This window comes from Aspergillus ochraceoroseus, assembly GCF_002846915.1.
Source record: "Aspergillus ochraceoroseus IBT 24754 chromosome Unknown P175scaffold_5, whole genome shotgun sequence".
Taxonomy (NCBI): Eukaryota; Fungi; Ascomycota; class Eurotiomycetes; order Eurotiales; family Aspergillaceae; genus Aspergillus; species Aspergillus ochraceoroseus.
Window position 1 is genome coordinate 1,424,676 of NW_024468480.1, and position 27,672 is coordinate 1,452,347.

A 27,672-nucleotide genomic window follows, 5' to 3' on the forward strand; every position below is an offset into this window, starting at 1 on the left:
TCTAAACCTGTCGGTCCCGATCATGGCAATTACAAACGGTTCGTGTCCTTCTCTGGGCTTCATTTATTGTGCGATCCTCGCTGACCCCAGGAATCCAGAGTCTATTTGGGCCGCAACCCCCTCCACGACGAGGGGCCAGCCTACCCAGCTCTCCTCTGACGCGAAAGGTGAACGTCTGGCATATGCGGTATGTACCAACACAGCTTTCCAACTGGTATCAATGGTGGGCGTGATGGCATTTCAGAAGCTAATGTCAAAGTTTCGTGTCTATAGTCGAATAAATCCATCTTCTTGCGTTCAATAGATAACCCCGCCATCGCTCGTCAATATACCGAGCATAAGGTCCAGACTACTGTCGCCCGGTTCTCGCCCTCAGGGTTCTATGTGGCCAGTGGTGACTCGAGCGGAATCGTTAGAGTTTGGGACTGCGTTGGGGAGGGAATTACAAAGGGCGAGTACAGCATTGTCAATGGTCGCATCAACGATCTTGCCTGGGATGGCGATTCTCAGCGCATTATCGCCGTTGGAGATGGGAAGCAAAGGTACGGCCATTGTATTTCGTGGGATAGTGGAAACACCGTGGGTGAAATTTCTGGGCACACGCAGCAGATCAACTCCGTTTCTATCCGTCAGCAACGACCGCTCCGTGCTGCTGCTGTGGGTGACGACAAGGCCCTGATCTTCTATCATGGAGCGCCGTTCAAGTTTAACATGGGTGTTCGTGACAAGCACACAAACTATATCTACGGAACTAGTTTCAGCCCTGATGGTTCAACGTTGGTCAGCGTTGGTGCTGATAGGAAGATTTGGTTGTATGACGGCAAGACCGGAGAGACCAAGGGCCAAATTGGAGAAGGAGAACATAAAGGCAGTATTTTTGCTGTTTCGTGGGCCAAGGATTCTCGAAAATTTGTGACTGCGAGTGCCGACAAAACCGTCAAAATCTGGGATGTGGAAGCTGGCAAGGTTACTCAGGCCTGGAACATCGGAGGGGAAGGAAATACAAATGTCCAAGACCAGCAGGTTGGAGTTGTCTGGCCCCAGGGCAGAAGCGACAACCTTCTGATCAGTTTGTCACTGAGTGGTGACCTTAATTATCTTGTCGAGGGCACACCTGAGCCCAGACAAATTATTCAAGGCCATCAGAAGAACATTACATCTTTGACGACGTATGGGTCTAGTAGCGGTGAAGAGACCCTGTGGACGGGAAGCTTCGATGGAAGGGTCTGCAGCTGGGATGTCGCGACTGGCACGGCAGAGGAAATAGAGGGGGATCGTCACTCCACATATATTGCTGGCCTCACCCCTACCCAAGAAGGAGCCGGTAGGATCTACAGCGTTGCCTGGGATGATACCATTCGTTCTGTAGACGTTGGCGCAAAGACCTATACCGGCAGCTCTTCCAAGCTCTCTGGCCAACCTAAGGGCATCGCTACCTCCAACAATACCATTCTGGTGGCAAGCTCGGATAACATTGAGCTCCTTAAGGATGGACAGAAACAAGGCGAGTTCAAGGCGAAATTCTCTGTGACTGCGGTCGCAGCCCATGAGAACGTCGCAGCTATCGGAGGGGATGACTCCACCGTTCAGATTTGCGACGTTTCTGGGTCGAGCTTGACACCGAAGACGGATATTAAAGTATCCCGAAATCCAGTATCTGCTTTGGCATTTTCTTGCGATGGATCACACTTGGCTGTCGGTGACTCTCGCGGTCGTATCCTCGTCTACAAAGTTGCTGACGGGAGCTTGGTCAACGATCGTTGGACAGCACACACTTCTCGCGTCACCTCCATTGCCTGGAATGAGGACGGTAATCGCGTTGTGAGCGGAGCATTAGATACTAACATCTTTGTGTGGAGCCTGAGTAACCCGGGAGACTGGTTACAGGTGTCTAATGCTCACAAAGAGGGCGTCAATGGCGTCGCGTGGATCGCCGGAGGCTCCAAGATTGCCTCTGCTGGAGCTGATGCTGCGGTCAAGGTGTGGCAGGTTGAGGGACTGAAATAGATGGAGGGGCATATATGATTTGATTTGTAGCGTTTTGAGGAGGAAATCTATTTTATCATTATTATTATATTAGTTATGTATGTATATAGTGAGAAGTTGAAAATAAGCGCCAGGTCTACTTCACTCGTTGTTGATGTTCTTCTTGCTTTGATCACGAACGGACGGACCTCTTTCTCCACATGATGAGCGGTCATGTCCATGTCATCTCTACACTGCCTCTCGGATATATGTTCCCTGCAGCAAAACTCGATTCAACTCCTTCGATAGAGTATGGAGCTTGGTTCTTTGCCTGGGAGTCGATAGGTGAAAGTGAACCTGGGATGAGAATATGCCTTTGTTTGGAGACTCCTCAAACAATTCCCGGCGCTTTCTCCGCCCTCAGAAGGTAGGGGGACCTCCAATAACCTTACATGATGATGCATTTTCTCAAGTGGCTCTGTTTCCCTCTGGTGAAAGCTGTTTAAAATTGCCCGCTAACCATTCCCATGGACCTTTAGTTACGACAAGCGACTTTCATCCTCCCGAAAACCGGACAACGTTTGAAGGGTCTCGTGCACCTCCGAAATTCCCAGGTCGAGCCCAACGGCCATGGCGACAATGAAGAACGGCGCGGGCTCCTGTCTGGCGAGCTACCTCCCAGCCCAGAAGGGATTACCTCACGTGTAAAAGGGAGGCTCTTTGAACAGGTGCGTTGGTTGCGGCAGTTCCTCACGTCCGAGCTTGGTATCGGCGTCCTGAAATGTAGTCTCGCCTACCTTCTTGGGTCACTTGCAACTTTCGTTCCTGCAATTGCGGCCTTTCTCGGTCAGCAGGATGGCAAGCATATGGTGGCTACGATAACGGTATATTTCCATCCAGCCAGGTCTCAAGGCAGTATGTACAAAGCCTTGATCTGTGCGTTCCTGGCCTTCCTCTACACTACATTCGTCTCGGTGACGAGCATGTGCGTGTCCATGTTTTTTCAGGATACGTTGCACATGCTTCCCCTCGGCCATGCTGTTGTTCTGATTGTATTCTGTGGGGGTGGTCTGGGATTCATTGGATGGACCAAGCAAAGGCTGGGCGATCCGCTTGTCAACGTCGCGTGCTCCTTGGCTTCGCTTTCGACCATTACCGTATTGACGAAGGAGGGAGCGGTCCAGAGTGGCGATTTATCGTTCGTCAAAATCTCGCAGGTCCTGAAAATGATCTTGCTAGGTGTTACGGCCACCATGGCTGTGTCGTTTCTAATATTCCCAATATCTGCGCGAAAGAAGCTACGGGCGAATCTCACGACTACCACGGAGACTCTAGCGACAATGCTGGCTCTTATTACTGAGAGTTTTCTGAGCGGCTCCGAAGAGGAGCTCCAAACCGCCGAGTTCCTCGATGCAGCTGCGCGTCACAAAAAGGCTTATGCTCAACTTGATTCCTTGGTCAAAGAAGCCAAACTCGAGCATTTGGTGAGAGGGACGGAAAAGGAGTATAGATTGGAGAAGAACCTTGCTCGGTGGGTGCAAGATATCACCCACAATATGGGAGGTCTACGCAGTGCTGCTCTGCTGCAGTTTCAATTGCTGAAGCAGACCAAACCGACTTCGTCAGGGCAAATGCACACACCAGACAACTTCACCCATGGAGCCGATCATGGTGCAGCAGTGAGCCCGTGGTCACTGCACGACGACCGCTCATTCTTGGAACCAATTGTCGAGAGGCCAGAAGAAGAAATTTCAGAGCCCGATGCTACGAGGCCTGCTCTGAGCCGGCGCGAGACATCTGAATCAGATGCCCACATTCCACTTCTGCCAGCGGATATGTTTGCCTTGTTCATTGACCATCTAGGGCCGTCGATGGTAAGTCAGACTTCTGGAAATACCAGTGTAGGTTATGCAAGATGCTCACAGTTGGCAGCGATCGCTGGCTTTTACCTTGAAAGAAATCTTCCGGGAGATCCCGTTTACCCCGGCGCCACACTACAAAGTTTCAATTGACAGCAGATTCCGCATAAGCCTTGACCGTGCTCTTGCACTGTATCAAGAATCCCGTGAACAAGCGCTGAAAGCTATATATCACCAAAAGGATATTTTAAACATTCAAACTTTAGAGGTCGAGGCAGACCTAGAGGAGGTCGCTGCAAGTTGTGGTCATTTCAGTTTCTCGTTGCTGGAGTTTGGTGAGCAGTTGAAACAATTGCTTGCCATTCTCGATGAGCTGCAACTTGAGGCAGAAGAACGTCCGAATGGGAGATCATGGAATTGGTTGAAATTTTGGCGTAAAGGGCCATCGGAGCAAGGGAAGAAGGTCTCCGGTAAGACAACACTACTATCTAGAGGTGCACACCCCGTACTTGGAGATCATAACCAATGTGTAATAGATCAATCACTCATCGAGTCAACCCCTATGCGCTGCGCCAATGGTCCTCATCTTGAACCCAACACTCCAAGCCCTCGCGATATCGCCTCTAATAAGAGAAGCCAATCTGCCAAAGCTAGGTTCGGGTATCGTATTTGGAGATTTTTTGGAGTATTCCGACGAGATGATACGAAATTCGCCATCAAGGTCGGCGCTGGTGCGGCACTTTATGCTTTGCCATCTTTCATTTCATCTACGCGCCCCCTTTACTCTCACTGGAGGGGGGAATGGGGCCTCCTATCCTACATGTTGGTCTGTTCGATGACTATTGGGTCATCTAATACCACTGGCTATGCGCGTTTTCTCGGTACCTCTCTAGGGGCCTCCTGTGCCATCTTATCCTGGTATGCTACGGCTGGAAACGTTTTTGGTCTTGCGTTCTTGGGCTTGTTTATGGCTACGTGGACGTCGTATCTTATTATCGTTAAAAGGCAAGGCCCGATGGGTCGTTTCATCATGTTGACATATAACCTTTCGGTTTTGTATGCCTACTCCCTCACCCAGAAAGACGGGAAGGATGATCAAGATGAGGGAGGGGATAAGCCGATTATCACTGAGATTGCCCTGCATCGAGTTGTAGCGGTTCTATCGGGCTGCATCTGGGGTATTATTATAACGCGCTTGATCTGGCCGATTAGTGCACGGGCGAGACTAAAGGATGGCCTCAGCTTACTATGGTTGAGATTGGGCCTCATCTGGAAGTGCGGTCCGTTGTCCGCAACGCACAGTTTCAAACAGCCGACCGAGTTTATGAGCGCTCGTGAGAAACTTGAGGTGGAACGGTTCCTATCCAACCTCGAGTCCCTGCAAGCGTCTGCGCGCTCTGAATTCGAGTTGAAACACGCGTTTTCCGATGATTCCTATACGAATCTCCTCACTCGCACTCGAAGCATGGTGAACTCCTTTGTTGCTATGCACCTAGAATTGGTCAAAAATATGACGGCCTCAGAGGGGGAACTTGCCATCCTTGAATACACTATCCAAGAAAGACGGCAATTGTCCGCTCGCATCAGTCATTTGTTATCCTGTAAGATTTTTTTTTTTTTTTTTCGACAACCTATCAACCCATTTGACTGCTAGCTCTAGAGTCGACGGCTAACGAATCTCAATAGTTATGGCTTCTTCTATGAAGCTAGAATATCCCTTGAGCGACGGGTTACCCAGTGTTGAGAATGCTCGAGACCGACTGCTGGCCCGTCTCTTCCACTATCGCAAAGATCCAGAGGCCTCGCAGCTATCTACAGATGAAGACTATGCCCTTCTTTATGCCTACGGTATGTTGACCCTTGAGCTCTATTGAAGCCAGCCATGGCTAATCCGAGGAACAGTGCTCGTCACAGGCCAACTATCAACTGAAATTGAAGGAATAGTGGACGAAATTGGACGGCTGTTTGGAGTTCTCAATGAGGATGCAGTTAAACTATATCCCTGAACTTGACCAGGGTTGTAGAATAAATCTCCGAATATATATAGATATACATAGTATTAAAATCCCATTCTTTTTTTCTATTATTATTTCATCTTGTAGTCCATCGAATTGTCGGGAATGAATTTCTCTAGCAACCACTCCTCTTGTTGTAACGAATGAATAAAGTCAGTTTGGCGGGGAGACAAAATCATGCGAACCCAGAAATTCGAACCTCCTTCCATCAACTCATCCAACTTCGGCCATCCACCCGCCGCCCTTTCCATCTCAAATCCATCCATTTTTGCGTGCGTTCATCATCTGCTGTGTCCAGCCGGGCTTGCTTGCTATTCTGGAATGTATTCTCCTTCATGAAGGCCTAATTATCCTCTTCCCCGGCTTCGCGCAGCCCGTCGCGCCTCCGCGAGCCTCAACAGCCCGACCATGCAGATCAACCCAGCGGAACTGAGTCGAGCAGACTCTACGTCGACCGCGATAGCATCATCAAAGAGCACAGCTCCAAGTGCTCCATCGACCCAAAAGTCTATGAAGGCGCTGATTTCCGTCCCGCGACTGGACCTGGAGCCTATCTACACGGAGCTGAAAGCCGCTATCGGCGACAACTGGACTGAGTATAAGGAGGCCACCACCCTGTTTCTTTTAGGTACGCAGATGTCCTAGATGCTGGGGGAAAAAAAAAAACAAGAACAAAAAGAGAAGAGAGCCCTGGAAGGGTATACTAACTGGGTTACTTCTCTTCCTGTAGGACAATTAAACCAAAATGAGCTCTCATCGCGTGTCGACCAGATAATATGCGCCGACCAGAAAATCGAGCACCTTCATAATAATTTCATATGCGCAATTATCGGAAACCTTACAAGAGACCTCCCCGATCATGGAGTCGCAAGCTGGGTCTCAGCGAACGACAAACCGTCCGTGGTGTCCAAGCCGACATCTGGGGACGCGGCAGAACAGCGATTGAAGACGGAGGTCATGCAACTGCCTCCCCGGGATCGTCGACGAATCAAAGCTATCCCAGAGGTATGCTATAGCGCAAAGACTACGCTCTTGCCCTCTTCGAATGTGTGCGAGGATTTTCTAACTGTGTGCTCTCACCTAGCGTGACCCCAATGAGCCCCTACCCAATGAGTTGGAAGAATACCATCTAGCCAAGCAGATCAAACTGCCAAGTCAAGTTCCTACAAGCGGAGCTGGCTTGAATATGACAAGTGAGTCTTACACCCCATGTATTGGGTTGATTCCGTCAGCCGAGGCTGATTATTTCGGGTATTTGCAGATTGGGAGTTGGAGATCCGCAAACGTTACGCACAACCACTCGCATCGGAGACCGGTGAATTCCCAGACTCGGAATCGATACATGCGCGGATGACTCCAATCTGCTACGAGGAATCGGTCGCGAATGGCGCGGGTGCTGCTTGCGCCGAGTTTATGGCGATTGCAACGGAGACGTTTGTCAAGGAGGTACTTTCGGTTGTATTTTCCCGCACGAGGTGCAACGGTCCTTCCGGTACAATCAACGGCATGATGAAACGGACCTACAGACAGCAACTCGAGCGAGAAGAGTTGGCCTTTACTCGTGGAGAAATCGCTAAGGACAGCGCCACAGGATTGCTCCCTGTGGAGGCTAAGGAAGCTAGTGTTCGAAGCCCTCTCGGAGTCAGAGACCTTCGATTAGCCTTGGAGATAGGGAGCGGAGTTTTGAGCCATATGCCTCTTGTTATCGATCACATCATGGGCGGCTACCTTGAGGATGAACTCGAAGCCGACAAACAAGACCGGATTTACGAGATCGACGACACGAAACACATGGACTTTGTGGATGAGATGGAAATCGACGAAGTGGAGTCTGATTGGGAAGGCGCTACAACGGCTGACCGTGACCAACTGGGCGCTTTATTAGACGAGTGTCTATCGATGGCCTCATAAGAACATCCCCTGCCTCTCGTTTTAAGGGGAGAGGTTTATTCTTTTCCTATTCTCTTCATTATCCTTTCTACAGCTTCTCAGCCAACCTACCGTTGGACCGCGGGGGTTCCAACGACTGCAGCATCTCGGAAAGATTATAAGGCGTCTTGGGAGTATTGAAAAATGTCACCGTTGGTGTAACATGGGTGAATTTTTTTTTTTTGCATTTGGGTTCGGAGTTTGACAAGTTTCTCCCTTTTTATCCATTCTCAATTACTACTGTTCTATTTCACTCCCTGCACAAACCAAACACAGCCTCTATGGTGGCTCGGACACCACAAGCATGTGAACAAAACACTGCTGCAAACTAGTGATGTGTTGTTTAACCTCTCTCTGTTTATGGCATGCAACCGGAGACAGGGAAATGGAGAAAGGAGAGGGGGGTTTTTTTTTTTTTTCCAAGAAAGAAAAGACAAGACAGAGAGGTTTTTCTGGATGTGCAGCGATTACTCGATACCCATGGCTCGGTTGGTTTATAGTTCTCTTGACTTCTATTAGAGGGCAACAGTTTATCCAGGAGGCTGGATTGGTTCTGACCCTCACTTTTTTTCTTCTTCTTCTTCTTCTTCTTCTTCTTCTTCTTCTTCTTCTTCTTCTTTTAATTGGATTGATTGAATTCCGCTTTCTGTTATATATAGGGGTGGTAAGCTCATGGGTGATCACGGCTCCGGCTCCGGCTCCAGCGAAAGATCAGGCAGGTTATTTGGTGGACTGTCTGTATCCTGTATAGTTAGTGATGATGATATCCTTCATCACACAAACAGAATAAATCATCATTATAAACGATTGTTTGAACCATCTACTACCTAGTTACCTCGTCAACAATAGCTATGCTACTGTCTCTCTCTCTCTCTCTCTCTCTAGCTATCTTTATTCCCTTTTAAGATCCTTCCAAGAATATCGAATATAAAACCCTAGCTAGGTAGAGAACACACCTCTCCCTGTATACGATAAATTGCATGCATGACGAGGACGAGGAGAACCCCGGTTAGCCCTGAGTAGAGCCGCACGTTTAGAATCCAATCATACATGCCTATCTACCAGGTACTAGGTAGTCATTTATTTGATTTGGTTTGGTCCTGGGGAATGAATTATCTAAACCGTAGCGGGTTGCTGGTTCCATACATACATACATACATCCATACATACATGCCTTGGGATCATCCATTCCCCTTTAGTTCTACTAGTAATGTATCCTTTTGGGCATGTGTACTCGACATGACATGGTATGACATGGTATGGTATGTCTATGAATCCTCCCCCCACGGATGGATATCAAGGATCGGAAACTGGGATTGGATAGATGAACGGAATACTGAAGCTGAAGCTGAAGCTGAAGAAAAGAGTAGCCAGCCGACTTGGCTGCTGATATATTATGTTTCAATAAATCCTCAGCTCGTTGCTTTCCGGTTCCCCTCAACGCCAATCATTGCGAATCTATTAACGAATGCCGTAACATATGTATTGATGGACAAACACAGTTTGAAAGTGAAATCACAAAGCGCTCGCTCCCCTTACTGAGTAAGATTCTCGCTAACGAGCTTGAGAATCTCCTCTGTCGACTTGTATGCATTGGAAGGATCCTTGGATATTGACTGCCAGGCCTCACCATGTTTAGGCTCGGTTAGGGCACACTTTGATATGACGTCGGCTCGTTTTTCCTGTTGCGGGAGGAAAAAAAAAATCAAATGTTAGAAAGATTTTGCCATGATGAGAAGAGATTTGGGGGGGGGGGGGGGAACTGGTAACCTACATCGGTGCCGTGTTGTAACAGAAATTTATAGTACCATGCCCAAGCGTCCCCTAAGTCGCTGTCGGAGACAATGGCCTTTTCGAACCAGGTCATTGCCTTTTCGAGCCTACGCTCCCCCCAAAAAATACGCGCCACAGTAATGAAAAGGATTGGGTCATTATCGACTTTCTTGATCGCCTCCAGACTGCGGGACTTACGCTGTGCCCGTGGCTCAAGATGCCAAATACTCTCACTCCACAGTAATCCGGATGAGGGGACGGCTTGTAAGGCTTTCGCCATGAGGACCTTCGCTTGGGGGATATTGTTGGCACGTCGTTCAACACGCACGCTCTCCGTCCATAGCTCGGGGCTGTTAGGCACGGCAAGACGAGCTCGATCAAGGACGGAGCGGGCGCGGACCACAGCACCGGCCGTCTCTTCTAATCTCGAGGCCAGCAACCAGAGCGGAACGGACTTCGAGCATGCACGAGTCCCGGTTCCGTACGCTTCTCGGGCTTGCGGAAGTTTGTTTTGCGATTCATAGATCTGGCCCTTCATCATCCAGAGCTTATCGGCCTTGGGATACAGCTGGAGGCCCTGGTTCACCAGATCAAGTGCATCGTCAATATTGCCGAGTTGTCGTTCAAACGCGACGCTCTTGATCCAAACACGGTCTGTCCCAGCTTCGCGGCGAGCCGTAGCAAGGAGTTCTCGGGCCTGGTCTGTCTGGCGGGCATCCGCCTCCAGCTTAACAGCGGCCAGCCAGATATCCTCGTTGTTGGGGTTTTGGTTAAACGCGCGCCCGAGGACACGTCTAGCGTCATCAATTTCTCCAGACTGCCATTTCTCCTTTGCGAGTTGAAGCCAGAGTTCTTCGCTCTGCGGGCAAGCTTCAACTGCTTTTTCAAGCACTTGCCACAATGCTTCCTTGGTGCCGTGGTTACGTTCAAGATCTGCAGCAGCAATCCATATCGACCTGCGATTCACAAACACACGTAATGCGTAGGCATAGATCGCCCTTGCAGTCTCATATTTGCCTCTGGCAATACTGGCTTTTGCGTCATCCATCCAGATGTCTTTGCGGTCATCATCTTCATCCAGACCCCATCCCAGAGTTTCACGAATGATCGCGCCGCAGGTAAGAATAGCACCCTCCTCTTCACAGTTTTCGGCTTCTGTTATCCACTCCTCTCGTTTGAGCATAGCGTTTTCGCGCGCAAGTGACTGGACAGCCCTTCTCATCACATTGACCTTTTCAAAAGTGCCCATTTGCTCCTGAAGTCGAGTGGCAGCAATCCAGATTTCATGACTGGCAGGAACGGCTTTGCGCGCAGCGTTCAAAACCTTCTGTGCATTTTCAGGGGTTTCCAGGCGCGCTAGTGCAAGCCATAACTCGACGGAGAGAGGTATAATCTCAACTGCTTTGGCCAACAAAAGACGCGCATCGGCGGGATCTTCTTCGAGATTAACAGCCTCCTTCCAGATAGTAACAGACTGAGGGATGTGGAGGATGGCTTGTCGTAGAACATTCTTCTTTGCCCGGGGTTCTGATTCAAGTCGCATAGCCTCGATCCAAAGTCGTGTAGATCGATCGTTATTTTTAATGGCATTTGCAGCAATGACTTTAGCGTTGTGTCCCTCATTAAGGCGAATATTCTCGAGCCATGCATCTTCGCTCTTTGGGCATAGTTCACAGCCCTTGGCAATAACATTCCGCGCAGTGACGATTCGGCCAGCTAGCTCTTCCAACCGCGAAAGCGCAATCCATCCAGGAGCATGTTTGGGGTTGGTCCTCGTCACGGATTCTAACAAAACACGCACACGCTTGATGTCCCCAACTTCCACTTCACCAGCCTTGAGCTCTGATTGTGTAAGGCTCGTAAGGTACCCCTTCGGATCAATATTGGTCGCACTCCCGGACGCGGCGTCTCCAGACGAGCCCATAGCTGCCTGGTCAAGCTTCACTTTGAGGACCTTGTCGCGAGCAGCGCTAATGTCCGCGAAATTTGTGATCGTTCCGTCCCCAGCCGCCTGGAGCTCGGCTTGAGCACCATCCTCCGCGATTGTAGTGTCAAACTGAGTCGAATCCCTCGCGCTAGCAAGCACGCTATCCGGGACCGCATAGAAGCGCTGTTGCATTCGTAGATTTTGCTTTGTTCGTCGATTTTTGCCGGTCAGATCGCCGACTTCGGGGAGATTCGCCCATTCTTCTTCCGACACCGAGGCTAGAGACCGCTTCAAATCGACAAACTGTTGCTGAATTTTGGGGTTCTTCCGTTCGTAATCTTCGCGTTCCTGAGCTTCTCGGGCTTCCCTATAGGTGGCGAAGGAATCAAGTCGGTCTTCTGTCCAGAGAGCGAACCGGGGGGGGTGAACCCGATGAACAAAATCACTTTTAAAATGAAAGGGGAGGGGAGGGGGAAGGAACTAACCTTCTTGCTTTCCGGCGCCTATCCATCTTCTCATCTACGTCTTTATAGATTCGATCCGCCTCGTCATCTTCCTGGTCAAATTGGCCATATGCGAAGAGCCCAACTTCGTTATCTGGGTCCTGAAACCGATCGTCATCTTCCTCCTCTGCTGCCTTATCTTCTTTTCCACCCTTCTCTCGAGATGCGCCATATGCTGTGGGAGGGGCTGCCCCGAGGAGTTGCGCCCTCTTCGCGAGTGCGGCTTGGATTTGTTCGGGCGTTGGACCTTCTCGCGCAGGTCCTAAATCTGAGCGAGTGGTAAAGCCGGTCGCACCTCGACCCAGACCGGCAACATAGTTCTCGGGCGCGGGTTGACTCAGGAAGTCCTTCCGTCCGGAAGCCATCTTGGCTAAATCGTGTGAAAGACAAGTGAAGGCGAATCAAGGTGAGCTGCAGGGTGACGAGTTCCAGCTTGATGGCGAGAGCTTCCGTTTTATCAAAAGGGCACCTGTCGCAAAATCATAGTTCCGCTCCGGCCAAGTAGATCCTACCTACTATATAATATTCTCCAGCTTGTCGCCCGAACCCTGGAGGATCCTCAGAATGGATCTAAGTAATGGGCTTCTGGATTGTCAGTCTTGAGTAAGGATCAATCAAACTCAGATTACATTTGTAGAGTCGCTGAAGGTCGGTCTTTCCCCCTTTGTTTGACAAGTGGCACCTTTCTAGGAACTATGCTATATTATATGAACATTATTGTCTAAATCGATAATGCTATGCTAGTTACTCTGAACCCATATTTGGTTCTATTATGACATGGGTTTTCTTGCACTCGTCTCATATCCATTTCCTCATTTGACCCAACACGAATAACAACATGAGGGGTGTATAACATTAAGTTTGTGTCATCAAAAGTTCTTAACAACCAACCAGATTATAACGGCGTGATCAAAGCAGCAAAATACATGTGTGGAGGCGGATGGAATGCGTTGTAGAAGATGATATACAAACTTCGCAAATACTTCGCAATGGTATAGGATAGGAGTCGTCTTCTGGAAGGATTACCTGCGCTTAACCAAAACTGACATCCCTTCGATCGAGGAAAAAAAATGAAGGGAGGGGGGATATATGCGTTCCCAACTAGCGATGGGCAAGCATGGTCTCGCGCAGCGGACATTTATGCTGGGTGGGGGAGGGTAGGGTTGTTGTCACTGTAAGCCATTTTCGGGAGAATGGTCTCCAGATGGACGCAGGTGGGCTCTCGAGTCTTGAAACAAACTTTGCCAGATGAATGCCTCACTGAGCAAGAGTTCAATGTCTTTCTCAGTCCAGTCTTTTGTTGGAAGCGCTTGAAGAAACATCATAATTTCCTGCATCTATTTAGCATGTATTTTTCTCAAGCCAAAAAAAAAACCCTTACCTGAAAATCCATTTTCACCAACTGATCTGTCCATTTCACAAGAAACGCAGCACATACATACAAGTGAAATCGGGAGAAGCCCTGCTCCTCAGCCTGGAGAAAAATTTAGTACTCTCGCAAAGCCTCCAGAATAGGTCCGAGAAAAAGGAAAGAGGGGAGATCCTTTGATGATAAAGCATACCATATATGTATCCCACATTCGTATAGTATTCCGCACGCTCATTTCCCGCATGAGCAGACAGTTCATCCATCGGAAGCTGAATTGCATAAACTCAACTCCCTCGTTCTCCAAATGCTTAGCAAGAGTTGAATCGATACGTAAGGTTAAATCGCGCAACGCCCTAACCTGTCTATGGATGCCGGGCTGGGCATAGATGTAGTTATCCTGAATCCCATCTAGGAGTTTTGTCAGGCACCAGAACGCGTCTGCTTCCACGGCATCAAGGACACTTCGAGGGAGTTGACCGGGATCCATTCCTTCTTCAACGTTAAGATCGGTAACATAGACGCCAAGAAATACTTGCCAGAGTGGTGTGACAAGGTCATTTATCCCTTGTACATAACCACTGGCAGGGTGCCTGATGGCCCAGAGGTAAAGGATCCTTTCTAGTGATCGTTGGGTAGCCTCATAACTATACAGCTGGATATGAGGACTGGTGCGGGGAACATCTATGCTGATTTGGTGCCAAACCGCCTCATCTAAGCCCCTGCCACGTCCAGTGCCCGAAGGTGGCGGATTTCCAGCAGTTGCTGCGCTACTACGCTCAAAAGCCTGTCTAACACCATCCAGATACTCCTTTCGTTTTCGTTCGAGAGTTGAAATGCGTCGCTCACTGTTTGTAGGGAGGTACCCCAAGAGGAGTTGCCAAGTCATGGGGCGCACCTCATCAGGAACTCCAGACCACGCAAGGTTTCTTAACTCAGGCAGCGGGACCGTGCTTGTTTGTAGGAGACGTTTAAACTTGTTGATTCGTGATATGCGACTTGTATACATGTCCATCTCCTTTGGCGAAGCATTTTTGGGAGGCGGCGCATGGTTGATGAGATTTAGTGCATTTGCAGGGTCTTTGTGATATTAGCTAGTCGAATTTCCACTGAGAAACAAAGGGGGTTTAATAGGTATACCTCTCAAAATATCTTTGTATTGAGGTCGAAGGATATTTCCTTCACCTTTCCGAGTTGTGGGATATAAGGGAATATCACGTTCCTCTGCAATATCAGAGCTATTCGCTCGTTGTCTATTATTCCCCAGGGCAACACCAAGGGTTGAAGGTTTGCTCTCGGGGCGAACGGATAGATCGATCGTTTTAGGTTGAAAAGCATCAAGATTTCGGTTTTGTCTTTTCCGCATACTCGCAATACTCGGTAACCCAAATTCATCTTCGTCATCATCATAGACGATATCCTCCTCTTCTGCATCATCGTCTTCATCGTCAACCCTTCCTCCGGGTTGGTCGTGACCCCATGATTCAATATCTTGATTCATGATGCCGGAATATGATGTACGGGGAGAGGCGACCCATACCCCTGGTCGATGGGGAGAAGGGGAGATCTGTTGGTGGTTCGTAGAGGAAGACCGGGGCGGAGTCCGGGGCTGCGCATGCTGTTGCGGCAATCCTCTATCGATAAACATCCAGATGTCAGAGAGCAGCCATTTTTTTTTCGATCGTATTCGATTTCCAATTGAGTGAGGGAGAACAAACTGTAAGATATTGACATGCGAGTATGAAGCTCCGACGACTGTGTTGTGGTCAGGTGCTTGGGCGGTTCCTTGGTTCTGTGATACCGATCTCCCTTTCCAAAACGGCGAGCTTGAGTGTCTTCCAGAGCGTCAGTATATAACCATGGCGATGTATATGATCTGTAGAGGGTTTGACGCATAGGTGAATGTAAACATACTCGGAGCGATCTGTGAACGGAAGTGGGGAGCTATATCAGCCACCTGATCCAGGATTAAGACAATATGGGGTTATGAGGCACGAACCAACCTGGACCATTTCCTTTAGAAGATGCGAGCATTGGATCAGCTGCGACTCCAACAACAGAAGATCAAGATGATAAATAAAGGAATCGACCGCAAACATACCTGGCGCTGATTCTTCTTAGCAGCCATTGTGTTGGGCTACTCGTGCGGAGGAAATGATGTCAATCGAACAGGTCATCGGGTCAATGTCGAAGAGGCAGGGGAAGGAGAGAGTAGTGCGGGGTGTTGAATGACACGATGAGGCTGTTGTTCATAGAGATCTCTCTTAAATCTACAGTGCAGACGGTCCCATTATCTCCCAATTCGAACTGTATGAGCTCTCCTGCTACGTCGATCCCAAGAGGAAAACTAGAGTGAACTGTGGAATATCGTCCATGAGAGCACAGCAGACAATTAAGTTCGAGGAGGCAGACAGAGAGAACAAGAGAGAGAGAGATGGCTGGTGCTCATTACGGTACAATACAAAGGTATTGTTTGGTAATTACGTATATAAGACAGTATGTGTTATCTAGATTTCTGGTCTAGGGTATTGGTAATTTTGTCGGGGGGTCCCAGTATAGCTCCCGTATGGAGAAACTCAAATGAAGACGCTAAAGTAGAAAATGGAAGACCCGAGGAGAGGTTAGAGAAGAAATGAAGAAACTGCAATACAGGTATTTACACTGTCAGAACGGTTGGAATTTTTGTTTTGAACGGAAGAACCTCTCATCTCTCTTGAAACATCGTCGCCTCTTCCTTCTTTCCTTCTTCACTCTCACTCTCTCTCTCACACAACTCTCTCTCTCTCTCTTTCTCCCACATTCCCCCTTTAACTACTAAGCCTTCATATTTCACTTCCATCGTTCTCTCTAGATTTCCCTATCTCGACCATAAGAGAGTCCCTTCCTCACTAACCTGACTTGAAGAAGACCCGACCAGTCTTCCATCACCTCGCCCTTGCTCACCTCCATCTCTCTGTCGCATCTGGTATTTCCAGAATTACTTATTGTGATCAGCTCCTCCATCCTAATTCTTTTTTCCCGTCTTTCCAATCATCCCAAGCCTAGTCGCGATGGCTGAACCCGAGGATGTTGAGGAAGATCTTTTCGCAGATCTGTACGACCACCCCCCCCCTTCCCCCGGGGCGAAGCAAGTTCCAACAAGTCTAATATTCTCTGTGTGTTAGGTATGATGCGGATGAAGCGACGAATCAATCGACTGCCGGTGGTGCTGCTCCTGTAGCTCCCAATCCTATAGAACCCGATACACCTGCTCATTATTCTCATATTCCCGCTGCTCAACCTGTCGAGGCATATCAGGAGAGTGAAGCTACGCATGGTGTTTATCATCCCCAGTCTCATGATATTGGCTTCCAAAATGGTATGGCTGCTCACGACCCGGGGTTCAATGGTCAAGCTGCCATTCAAACCGGAGAACCAGAACCGCAGGGAACTGGCATCAAAGAAGACGGGTAAGTTTTCTTCCTTGTTAGATTTATCGAGTTGCATTTTATTCTGTGTCTTGTCCTCGTCATCCTTGGCTACACAACTTGTTTCCCATGAACCCATATGTTGCTTTCACGAGCTGTACACGAGTTATGGAGAGCAACAAGTTGGTGCTGCCTTTTCCACAGGCAAGTCAATTTTACAACATCAAGGGTTCGGTGTTCTGGATATGGTGTCTGCACTACGACTGTTCAATGGCTAAGCTGGTGATCCATGGGAGAGGCACTATTATGGCATGAATAACTTAATTGGGGCGGAAAGAAGGATGAAACTCGAGTCAAGGCTCTCTGGTGGGAACAGTCGTTTTTACTAGAGGAGAGGAAATGTTACAATCAGCCTCTGGACGGTGGCGTCTAGTCTCGTCAGATTGATCTATAGAATTCTGATGCCGATGGAGGTGCAAGCTTTCTCCATCGTACAAGACTCAAGTGAGGATATATTATCAACGAGTGCGCATCAGAGTTACAATCGCGGGGAAACAAATATCGAAATCCTAACTCTACGAGCCCCTATATCGAGCGACTATAGTGCAGCTGATACTATATAGCTTCATGTCGGTATATCTTGATAGATCACGCCCAGCGAGGAATAGAAGCCTCGGCTGGCTAGTTGGGCATTATCGATCAGTTTACCCTACCTAGCTTCGGATTCTATTAGACAGACAGGCAGAGAACTTTTGGTCAGAGAGACAGAGAGAAACAATTGACTTATTCCGCCTGACATATTTCAACTTGTGGTCTGTCTATTCCTCGCATATCCACCCGGTCCCTGGAGCCTATTTCCGCTGGCCTTCAATCTGCTGGGTCGCCTTGTAATCCAGTGGCTGTGACTAGAAATACGATATCCCACTGCGAGTGTTCGGTTACAACGTCTGTTCATGTATACATTTCAGACAGTCCAGCGAGAGCCAATGGCCTTCAGGATACTTCGCATTAGTTCACTCTCGACATCGCGGTTTCATCCGATCATCGCGTGTACCTGAGTGCTCAAATTTGCAGGACCATGCCATTGAATACCGCCAATATTAGAGCTCTCTCATAACAACCCGCGAGGTGTTGTGTGCTTTACTTCAACCCCATGGATCATCAGCTTTGCCAGCCATATCCGCCGTTTTAGATTGTCTTGCCTTTTGATTTCAGCATTTCTAATCCATTCAATACATGTACCGGTGGTGAAACGGGTACAGTTACTAATAATACCTTTTTTTTTGATAGGAAAATGTTTATCGGTGGTTTAAATTGGGAGACAACAGATCGTATGTACCTTGAAACAACTAATCCAATATGTTTTTTTTCCCCGCTGGATTTACGCAGTCCTAACCTCATGATTTAGAATCTTTGAAAGACTATTTCTCGCAGTTTGGAGAAGTACAGGAATGCACTGTTATGCGCGATAGTGCTACAGGCCGATCCAGAGGGTTCGGTTTCCTAACTTTCAGGGATCCAAAAACTGTAAACACCGTGATGGTCAAAGAACACTACCTGGATGGAAAGATTGTAAGTTATAATGAAATTCTCTATACTCCGATTCAAGAATAATTGACTCATTGTGTCTTTAAGATCGACCCCAAACGGGCTATTCCACGTGACGAGCAAGAAAAGACAAGCAAAATTTTTGTTGGAGGTGTCAGTCAAGAGGCAACCGAGCAGGATTTCAAGCAATTCTTCATGCAGTTTGGCCGAGTCATTGATGCTACCTTGATGATCGATAAGGATACTGGTCGTCCGCGTGGGTTTGGCTTTGTGACCTTTGATAGCGAGGCTGCTGTTGAAGCCGCTCTTTCACGCCCTCTTGAGATTCTCGGCAAACCTATCGAAGTGAAAAAGGCTCAGCCAAGGGGAAATTTACGCGATGATGGTGATCGCGGGAATCGCCGCGGCAGAGATGGTTTCCGGGACAGCAATCAGGGTGGAGGCGATGGTTCTCAGCAGCAGCCTGGTGCTCAAGGACAGGGCGGCATGGCTAGTGGTCTTACCCCACAAATGATGGCTCAATATTGGCAACGCATGCAGCAGTACTTTGCTTTGATGCAACAGCAAATGGCCGTCGCCGCTGCCCAGGGCCAAAACATGGGTGGCATGGGCATGGCTGGGATGACCCCCGCGATGATGCAGCAAATGCAGATGAAGCAGATGCAACAGATGCAAATGGGCAATAATCAACAATCAGCAAGCATGAGCCCTCCCTCCCAGAGCGCCACTCCTCAGATGCAGAACATGATGAACCCGGCCATGATGCAGCAGATGCAGCAGATGCAAAACCAAGGACAGGGAGGACAAATGGGGAATGCTATGGGTGGTGGAAACATGAACATGGGCGGTAACTACACCGGCGCACGTGGAGGACCCGGTTACAATGCTCACGAACAGATAGCATTTGAGCAACAAAAGTACGAGCAGCAGCAAGTTCGCCGCGCAATGGAGAATCGAGCCTTCTCCCCATACCAGCAAGGAGGCCCGACCTCGTGGGAAGGCATGTACGACGAAGTGCCCCAGCCCAACATTCCCACCGGACCCCAAGCTATGAACCGTGCCGGCAGCATGGGACGCGGTATGTCTCCCAACCATGATATTTCTTCTCTATTTGGCCAGGCCATCTCTTCTAACCTCCCTTGATGGAAAAAAAAAAAAATCTAGAATCCGGCCCGACCCCCCAACCTCAAAGCGCAGCTCCTGCCAACGCCCCCACAGGCCCCAAGAACGCCGGTAAACCTGGAGCAAACTACCGTGGAGGAGGACGCGGAGGCCACCGAGGCTTCCATCCCTACGCCCGAGGCTAAGTTAATATGTGTGTACATTGATCCATAGCGTACGAACCGACATTATTTTACCTACGGAGTCCTCCCCCCCCCCCCCTTCTGCCCCTTTTTCTCCCCCTTTTCTTTTATACAAACTACCATTTTATTTCATTCATTTTCTTTGTCTTCATTTTCCCTCGCCGCCTTTCCTTAGTTCTATATTGAGCTGTTATTGTTGATGTCCCTGCTCAAAACTCCAATTCTGGTCCTCTTTTTTTTTTTTCTTTTTTTTTTTTTTTTGTTTTCGCTTTTCAGAGTCTGATATTTTATTTTTTACTTCATTAGCTCAACTATCACGTCGGTTGGGTGAGGCTAGCTTCGTGAGGATGTGTCTATCAATCCAAAATAGTGAAATGATGCCAATAATATTATGTACGGAGTACCAATTCAACAATTATTCCTTGCCCTCCTCCCCCTCCCCCTTTTTTTCTTTCAAATATAATATTCTCTCAATGGATAACTAGTGTATTACTTGGTCCTGTGCCTTGCCTGCCTGTTCTACAAAGTATATCCTTCGACTACATAAGAGCACTGAAAAAAAAAAAAAAAAGAAAAAAAAAAAAGAAATAGGGTTTTTATGTATCGTGCATCCATCTGGGAGGACTACTAGGACGAGAATGAATGTCTATCATGAATCGACGGCGTGAAGCTCCTGTAGGAGGTCCGGGTTTGTGTAGTAAAGTACTAAAATAGGGGGTTGTAGCGCTCCTCGCTCACTTTGAATGAATGGTCTATACAGTTCTTCTACGCGCTGTCAACAGACTCCCAAGGATTCCTAGAAAGAATAAGAAGGGTGTTGGTTGATTCAAGGAAGGGAAAAGGAGTCGATAAGAACAAAAGAATAGAAGGGCTATATATGTATATGGTCGGGAGGTGAGTAGGGCGGGGTTTCCAGGACATTTGATGGCCAACGACATACACACACACACACACACACACAAGTTTAAACAAAAGCCCCATCGAATAAACCGCTAAATTCATCAGTCAAGTACGGGGTCCTGGGAGAAAGAAAGGAAAATAAAATAAACATGTCTCTATACACAAGAAGAGGATCTGGAATGGAGGAATTCTTTACAAAATAAGATTTGAAGAAAGGGAATAAAATAAGTAAAATGAAACAGGGCATCAAGAGCTTGTGGAGGGTACGATTGATTTGGACAGCTCAGTAAGCAAAGCCATATCCAGGAGTCGTTGCGGGATGTCCCTCTGGAGAGCTACGACTATCACGGCTGTGTCCACTTTCACGGCTGTGTCCACTTTCACGGCTCATGCTGCGGCCATGGCGGTTATCGTCGTGATATTCAGTATCTACCAACCGCTCTGTGCTGGTGTTAAAGGCCCGAGATGAGTTCAGGGGGTGTTGGCCGCGGTAGGGCTCGTAGGGTCCTGTGAAATTGAACTTGCTCATCTCCGAGAAATCCTTGCGAGGTGGATGATCCATGAGGAGCGATTCACGTGCATCCAAGGGAGTGAGATCGTCAATGTCGCGGTCCAGTTTATCTAGAGTAAAAAAGGATTCCAGGTTAGTACCCAAGGGAGAGATTGAGAAAAACGAGTATTTTTTTTAAGACTTACTAGCTTCTCTCCTCTTCTTCGCGTGAGGGTTCTCACGAACGCAGAGAATAATGGCATTGACCGCAATCAGGACAGCGAGTAGACCACTCAATCCCGACTGCACAGCGATGAGAACAATTCCCGTGACGGTTTTGGTTGTCTGGGAAAGACCGAGTTCTTCGACGAATACCAACACACAAGCGACAGACAAAACGCGCACCACCTGGATGGTGATGTTGATCCATTGGGCCGACTTGGCCACATATGGACGATTCCAGAGCAGAAGAATCAACATGAGTGCTTCGATAATAAGCTGACCTGCAGACTGAATCATTCCATGTCCGTTGGCACCGGCGATGATACATCCTTTGGCAAACATGTAGACAATAGCGGGAATGAAGAGCCACCAGTAGTCCTTTTTGTAACTGTCATAAAACAGACTGTACTTGCGCCAAGTTTCCCTATCTTCGTACAAAGACGATATGTCCCCTTCGGATTGCTTATACTTGCGAGCTAGGTGCATGATGCGGAAGCCAAAGAACACCAGGAGCGCAGTGAAAAGCGCGAGAGTTACGGCGGCGAGAACCTTGGCCGCCCAGGAATCCCCATTTGACAGTTGATAGACACAATACAACACCCAGATTCCATAGAGCACTAGAACCAAGTTGGTGATCGTTCTGGCCAGGAGGCCCCAGTAGTCCTTGCGGAAGTTTGCGAGTTTCTTGGGGAACGAGCCGTACAGCGCCCACAACTCAAGAATGACCTTCAAAAACAAGATCCCGACAGTGATGGCGGCGATCACAATAGCAAAAACCAGCAACACCGTCATAAACGTGTTTGACGCTGGGATGGTCAACTCTTTGGAAACCGTGCCAATTCCATCTTTCACATTTCCAGCGAGAATTTGTTGAAAGCCATCCTCAGTGGAGCTACTGGTACTGTTGCTTGAGGACGATGATGTTTCATTCACAGACGTGGAGATCTCGCGAACCACCAGTTTTCCTGCCCTCAGAACGAGATTGAGCCCCCGCTTGGAGCTGGAGCTGCTGGAGTTGCCGGAGGTACTGGAATCGGTGATATTATGAAGGTAATCATAACTATCCGAGGTAAGATTGCCACCGGTAAGTTTTCGGAAGTTATCGATCGAGTGTTGCATATCAGCCCAGGGGATTAGACCGGTGCTAAATGCAAAATTCTTCGAGAAGCTGCTATAGACAGAAGGGTAGCTGACACTTAGCATGCCGTTAGTGGCCATAGAATGGAACCAGCCCATAACATCTCCGAATCCCGGGCTAGACGAATGGGCGCCAGGGTGGCCGGCGGCGCCCAGGGCAGAGAGACCACTCAGGGCCAATGCAGCTCCAGCGATACCAGCGGCAGCATAAGATACACCGGCAATTTCCATAGACTTGCCATTAGTCAGACTGGACTGGATACAAGCAACCTCCTCCCCGGTGTCTTTGGCCTTCAACTTGAGCTTGGCCATTCCGTCTAGGTCGGGTATTGCGAAGGCAATGGAAGGGATCTCACTTGCATAGTCCTCAGGGATTTCCTGGGACCCAGCGGCTGAGAAAGTGCCGGCCGGGACGGGGCAAAGTTGAGCAATGTAGTTGTCGTCATCACAGGGGTTGAACTCTCTGTCGTAGACATCTCTGCCGTATGCGGTGACAGAGAGGGTGGCTGTAACATTCTGGATCTTCGAATTCGTTCCAGCAACGTCGAATGTGAGTTCTCTTGTTGAGCGGGAATAGGTTATCTGCAGTTTCGTTACTTGAATATCGGAGTCTGCCAGACACGTCGAAACACCGTCGGTGCTGAGAGTGTCAGTAGCATAAATCTGGGCAGGTAGCAACAGGCCCAGAGCCAGACGAAGGGCAAGAGGGGTCGAGAGAAAGTTTCGCATCTTGGAGAGAACGGTTCGTTTTCGGGGGGGGGGGGGGGGGGGGGAAGGGGGACCAGGTGTGGTTGGGTATAGGCGAGGATGATGATAATGATTAAAAAACGGATGTATTTTCTTCTGCAAATTCCGACCCCAATTAACCGCACCAGTCGATTTTGGGGGAAATGGGAAACAGGGTCAACCTGCGTAGAATAGAAAGAAAATGGAGCAACGATCGGTGAGAGGACGCGAGAGAGAGAGAGCGAGAGAGACCTCCTCTACAGCGGAAAAAGGAAAGATGAAAACCACAAAAGCGATGGAAAGAAGGACATCTAGTGGAAGGGAGAGGCTCGGTTCGTCTCTCTTTTCCCACTACTTTCGTCAGACGATGAACAAAGAAAGGAGGAAAAGAGAGAGAGAGGTTGTGAGAGATGGTGTGGTGTGTTTTGGTTATAGCGGCTGGGGCGTACCAGTGCAGGCGGACTCTGGAGGGGGGTTTCTCAACAGAGTGGAAGATTGAAAACGACAGACAAACAGAAGAATATAAAAAAAAAAATAAAAAAAGAATTACAGAAATGAGTGATTATGGGGAGGAGAAAGAAGGACGAACAGAATAGAAGCTGTAACAAGTTGCCCCTGAATGTCTCAAGATGGTCGATAGAAAGGACACTGATTGGCGTCAATGCCCGTCAGCTAGTTCTAGCCTTCTATTAATAAATTTCGATAATCCAAGGATCCAAACACAGTTGAGAAACTTGAAGTCAAGTGGTATAGGACCAGATACATCAGCCTGGGAAACAAAATTAGACCTGGTATTATTTATACAGTAAATTGCCAATCTATTGGGATTTATTTATTATCAATGAAGCCCTTTTCCCCCTACTCCGTCCCTCACATATTTCCACTCAAAGACGGCAAGGAAATGAATGACCTTCTCTTATTAAACACGGCTCATTCTGCACTCCCCATGTGCCATGCGCTTTTTGTCCATCGTAAATCCCCCTGATCCTAAGCCTTGCCTCGGGCTGCATGCTAACGAGGATGGATTTGGGCTGGCAGAAGCTGTCGGGAGGGGATTATACTGTAACTACTTTCGTCCCGCCTTTCCCAGCATTTCACGCATCGCCGCTCTGGCGCTTCTACTACCACCGAGCTTCGGTCCTCTCCGCACTTCCGGCTTGCGCGGTTTCGTAGTTTTGTTTCTCGCCCGGCGACGACGCGATTGAATGGCATCCAGAAAATCTCGCCGAAATTGGTCTGCAACCCGGTCATCGGCAGCTTGATCATCCACCTCCTCCTCTTCCTCCTCTTCTGGCTCATCATATACATCCACTGCGACGAAAGGTTAGTTAGTAAAAGCAGTCAAAAACTCGGTCACGGGGCTGGGATGAGAGCACTTACGTTTGCTTTCACGCAAGACCTCCTCCACGAGCCGGTCTCTTTCGATATCCTCGCTCGTCCGTCGTTTTCGATTTCGATAGGAGTTCTCCTCCTTCTCAAGTAACGACACGCCAGAGAGCGAGAACCCTTCCTCGTCACCATTGAGCCTCCTCGTCGCCGCCGCGGTCCGTGCAATGTTCTGTAGCTTAGTCTCTTGACCAAGATCAATTTCGTGTAGTTTCCCGAGAGAGGCCGGTTGGCGCGGTGGAAGGTTAGACGAGGATAATGAACTGTAAGCTGCACTCGGGGCAGAAGCATCATGACCTGGCGCATCTCCCGGCGCACCCTGCCCGTATCGCTTAGCCATTTCGGATTCTATATAAGCCATCCTTATCTTGTTAGTCTCCATTTCAAACGGTGCAAAATTCAGAGAAATCGCGGGTTGAAAGAAAGGGGCGCTCCGTACATATGTTTATCGACGTCCACAGTTTGCCCTGTATGTGCTGTAAATCGATCACACATAGCCAGCAATCTATCGCCTTCCAAGTCTTCAGCCGTGGCCGATGAAAGGGAAGTCTTGTTGTTGTTTCCCTGCTCCGCTAGCAACCGTGACGTCGTTGAGAACTCGATGCCACCTTTTCGAGAACGATGAAGTCGCCGGAGTCGAGTAGCATCGATAGGTTGTACAGATTCTCCGCCATGCTGAGGGGATCTAGGCGCTGAGCTACCTTCTTCTGAAGCTTGACTTGCCTGTTGGCTGTTTGCTTCCTCTGGCCGGCGTCGCAGGAACTTTCGTCTTTTGACCGGGCGGAAGAGAACCTCAGGATTTGGATCAGCTTGTGTGTCCATTGTTGATTAAGACTGTGTGAGACCGCCCTCGAGAAGAGAAACAGGGAAGAAAGGAACGAGGAAAGGTTGAAAATGGGGGGGAGGTGAAGAAGTGTGGCCACCAACTAGTAGTTAGTTAGTTAGTTAGTTAGTGAGAGGTACTTCTGTAGTCATCCTTGTTGGACCCGCGCGCCAAAAAGCTGTTGCTGATGATTTTCCGGCCGCCGCAACCTCCAAACCACCACCAACAAGCACTCCTCCCATTTATCCCCCATCACTATCTCCCCCGCAACCCTTCAAACTTCATCTCGCGCTTTCTGGAACTGGTTGGTTGGGTGAATTGTTTCAATTTATCGCAACCTTTGGGCTCCCTCAATCTTCACAATGAACCCTTCAGTTCCACCTTCAGCTGCCGAATACGGTGGAGGTACGTCTCTCAGGACCCTGCGCAATTTACATTCCTGGATTCTTCTCAGTATCGGGGTCTTAATGTGCTAAATACTAATTTCTTTCACGCGTGCAGATGAGGTTTCGGCCATCGTCCTTGACCCCGGGTACTCCACCACACGCGCCGGCTTCGCAGGCGAAGATACCCCCAAGTCCCTTATTCCAACATACTACGGAAAGTATTCGTACGAGGATCAAGAAAAGCTCATCTTCGGTGATGATGTCTTTGTCACTCCGCGCCCTGGCCTGTCAATTCACAACCCAATGGGTCGGGATGGAGTTGTGGAGGATTGGGAGATGGCAGAAAAAGTCTGGGAATACTCCTTTACGTCGCGACTTACTGGCGCAAAGCCTGGAAATCCTCTACAAAACGGACTGAACGATGTGTCGGAGGGCGATTTGCCGACGGAGATGGAAGGCGTGGAAACCGAGGAAAAACCTCTCGCAGACAGCCCTATCTTGATGTCCGAGTGCAGCTGGAATCCTACCAAGGCTCGTGAAAAGACAATCGAAATCGCTATGGAGAAGTGGGGTACTCCTGCTTTTTATCTCGCAAGAAGTGGAGTTCTCGCTGCGTAAGTTGCTGAGCCGTTCGTGATTCGGTTTTCCGTCCAGTTTCTAACGGAGTGAACTTTTTTTTTTTTTTTTTTTTTGTTTCAGGTTTGCTGCTGGTAAGGCTTCCGCGCTTGTCGTTGATATCGGTGCCTCCAATATCTCCGTGACTCCGGTTCACGACGGCATGATCCTCAAACGAGGAGTTCAGCATTCTCCTCTCGGTGGAGACTACATTTCCTCTCAGGTTCGCGCTCTGTTCAAGACGAACACACCACAACCCGTTACCATTACCCCCCACTATCTTATCTCCTCCAAAACCGCCGTGGAAGCCGGTCAACCCCCCCAAGCCAAATACAAGACTTTCCCAGCGGACAAGGCCCCTGATGCCTCCTACCGCACCCTCCTCGAAGAACGAACTCTATCCGAATTCAAGGAATGCGTTGTCCAGGTGTGGCCCGGGCCCAACAAACTCTCTGCCAACAATCCCAACGGTGTCCCCAACGAGGAAATGGCCAGGAGCAGCCCCGGCCGACCCTTCGAATTCCCCGATGGCTACAACCAGGTCTTTGGCGTCGACCGATACAGAGTCGTTGAGTCCCTCTTCGACGCCAAAGCCGCAATCCCTGACCCGGACTCGCTCTTCCCCGCACCAACCCAAGCCCAGACCGTACCGGAGCTCATCAAGAGTGCTCTGAACGGCGTCGATGTTGACGTTCGCCCGCATCTACTTAGCAACGTCGTCGTAACGGGCGCGTCGAGCTTGCTCCACGGCTTCACAGACCGCTTGAACCAGGAACTCATGCAAATCTATCCCGGACCGCGCGTCAGGATCTCCGCCCCCGGAAATACTTCCGAGCGAAGATTCAGCTCCTGGATCGGTGGAAGTATCCTCGCGAGTCTGGGAACTTTCCATCAAATGTGGATCTCAAAGAAGGAGTATGACGAACACGGCCCCAATATTGTTGAGAAGCGCTGCAAGTAACCCTTTTTTTTTTTTTTTTTTTCTATTCTACTGCTTCTTTTGGTTGTTATTGTTGTTCTTATTGTCATTCGTGTGTGGCTCTTCGGACATGACGCGAAATTCTATCTATCTTTTCTTTGGCGTTCTTGCGCTTCTTGGATGGGATGAAAAGGCACGCATCTGGGAAAGTAATTTTTTTTAGTTGACGGACAGAGCCGGTTATCTATTAGATTATCTGTACGAGTAATGCCTTTTGTTTTCGAATGGAGTAGCTGTTTTTCTCGCATGATAATGTGTCTTCCTGATAGTTATCCGGAATTAGGGTCCTTTGGCATATTGGGCAAGATATCCCCCCTCCTCGGCAGAACGAGATAAAGTTGAACAGTGGTTTAACATGTTTATTTCATATGAACATTTTATTGTCTCATCGTTAGGTAGCGGTATGTATGTC

General features: G+C 48.8%; 8 protein-coding genes across 8 annotated transcripts; 4 read left to right on the forward strand and 4 right to left on the reverse strand.

The window, feature by feature from the left end:
• Positions 1 to 22: 22 nt before the first annotated feature.
• On the forward strand, positions 23 to 7,750 carry P175DRAFT_0510088 (uncharacterized protein; the record flags this gene model as incomplete). Its single annotated transcript, XM_040898485.1, has 11 exons — positions 23 to 187; positions 274 to 1,980; positions 2,505 to 2,939; positions 2,973 to 3,839; positions 3,898 to 4,294; positions 4,361 to 5,425; positions 5,511 to 5,676; positions 6,181 to 6,467; positions 6,570 to 6,844; positions 6,924 to 7,032; positions 7,101 to 7,750. 11 exons carry the CDS (start codon positions 23 to 25, stop codon positions 7,748 to 7,750), a joined length of 6,123 nt encoding a protein of 2,040 aa, XP_040751544.1.
• Positions 7,751 to 9,303: 1,553 nt separating this feature from the next.
• Positions 9,304 to 12,336, reverse strand: P175DRAFT_0533131 (U4/U6-U5 snRNP complex subunit PRP6; the record flags this gene model as incomplete). The annotated part of the gene is made up of 3 exons (XM_040900030.1): positions 9,304 to 9,450; positions 9,543 to 11,835; positions 11,954 to 12,336. 3 exons carry the CDS (start codon positions 12,334 to 12,336, stop codon positions 9,304 to 9,306), a joined length of 2,823 nt encoding a protein of 940 aa, XP_040751545.1.
• A 307-nt stretch (positions 12,337 to 12,643) lies between these two features.
• On the reverse strand, positions 12,644 to 15,172 carry P175DRAFT_0502313 (GTPase-activating protein GYP1). Its single transcript, XM_040897350.1, has 5 exons — positions 15,056 to 15,172; positions 14,478 to 14,971; positions 13,534 to 14,417; positions 13,353 to 13,445; positions 12,644 to 13,302 (listed from the first exon to the last, which is right to left on the reverse strand). Exons 2-5 carry the CDS (start codon positions 14,836 to 14,838, stop codon positions 13,141 to 13,143), a joined length of 1,500 nt encoding a protein of 499 aa, XP_040751546.1. The 5' UTR covers positions 14,839 to 14,971; positions 15,056 to 15,172; the 3' UTR covers positions 12,644 to 13,140.
• A 1,215-nt stretch (positions 15,173 to 16,387) lies between these two features.
• On the forward strand, positions 16,388 to 16,790 carry P175DRAFT_0439241 (uncharacterized protein; the record flags this gene model as incomplete). Its single annotated transcript, XM_040893952.1, has 2 exons — positions 16,388 to 16,431; positions 16,502 to 16,790. The coding sequence occupies 2 exons, from the start codon at positions 16,388 to 16,390 to the stop codon at positions 16,788 to 16,790; spliced, it is 333 nt and encodes a 110-aa protein (XP_040751547.1).
• Positions 16,791 to 18,038: 1,248 nt separating this feature from the next.
• Positions 18,039 to 19,599, forward strand: P175DRAFT_0439411 (RNA-binding protein; the record flags this gene model as incomplete). Its single annotated transcript, XM_040893961.1, has 4 exons — positions 18,039 to 18,075; positions 18,153 to 18,316; positions 18,380 to 19,370; positions 19,457 to 19,599. The coding sequence occupies 4 exons, from the start codon at positions 18,039 to 18,041 to the stop codon at positions 19,597 to 19,599; spliced, it is 1,335 nt and encodes a 444-aa protein (XP_040751548.1).
• Positions 19,600 to 20,779: 1,180 nt separating this feature from the next.
• Positions 20,780 to 23,074, reverse strand: P175DRAFT_0493939 (transient receptor potential ion channel family protein; the record flags this gene model as incomplete). Its single annotated transcript, XM_040895998.1, has 2 exons — positions 20,780 to 21,117; positions 21,193 to 23,074. 2 exons carry the CDS (start codon positions 23,072 to 23,074, stop codon positions 20,780 to 20,782), a joined length of 2,220 nt encoding a protein of 739 aa, XP_040751549.1.
• A 743-nt stretch (positions 23,075 to 23,817) lies between these two features.
• P175DRAFT_0517144 (telomere length and silencing 1 family protein) lies at positions 23,818 to 25,384 on the reverse strand. Its single transcript, XM_040898963.1, has 3 exons — positions 24,897 to 25,384; positions 24,452 to 24,819; positions 23,818 to 24,382 (listed from the first exon to the last, which is right to left on the reverse strand). Exons 1-3 carry the CDS (start codon positions 25,277 to 25,279, stop codon positions 24,138 to 24,140), a joined length of 996 nt encoding a protein of 331 aa, XP_040751550.1. The 5' UTR covers positions 25,280 to 25,384; the 3' UTR covers positions 23,818 to 24,137.
• Positions 25,385 to 25,642: 258 nt separating this feature from the next.
• P175DRAFT_0533138 (actin family protein) lies at positions 25,643 to 27,242 on the forward strand (the record flags this gene model as incomplete). The annotated part of the gene is made up of 3 exons (XM_040900031.1): positions 25,643 to 25,685; positions 25,782 to 26,280; positions 26,366 to 27,242. The coding sequence occupies 3 exons, from the start codon at positions 25,643 to 25,645 to the stop codon at positions 27,240 to 27,242; spliced, it is 1,419 nt and encodes a 472-aa protein (XP_040751551.1).
• Positions 27,243 to 27,672: the final 430 nt, after the last annotated feature.

Coding starts and splice junctions, on each gene's coding strand:
- P175DRAFT_0502313 (XM_040897350.1), bottom strand. CDS start 14,838: ATGAATCAAGATATTGAATCATGGGGTCACGACCAACCCGGAGGAAGG. Junction 13,446..13,533: donor GAATGTGGGATACATATATG/GTATGCTTTATC, acceptor ATTTTTCTCCAG/GCTGAGGAGCAGGGCTTCTC. Junction 13,303..13,352: donor TGGTGAAAATGGATTTTCAG/GTAAGGGTTTTT, acceptor AAATAGATGCAG/GAAATTATGATGTTTCTTCA.
- P175DRAFT_0517144 (XM_040898963.1), bottom strand. CDS start 25,279: ATGGACACACAAGCTGATCCAAATCCTGAGGTTCTCTTCCGCCCGGTC. Junction 24,820..24,896: donor GTGGACGTCGATAAACATAT/GTACGGAGCGCC, acceptor TAACAAGATAAG/GATGGCTTATATAGAATCCG. Junction 24,383..24,451: donor GGTCTTGCGTGAAAGCAAAC/GTAAGTGCTCTC, acceptor CTTTCGTCGCAG/TGGATGTATATGATGAGCCA.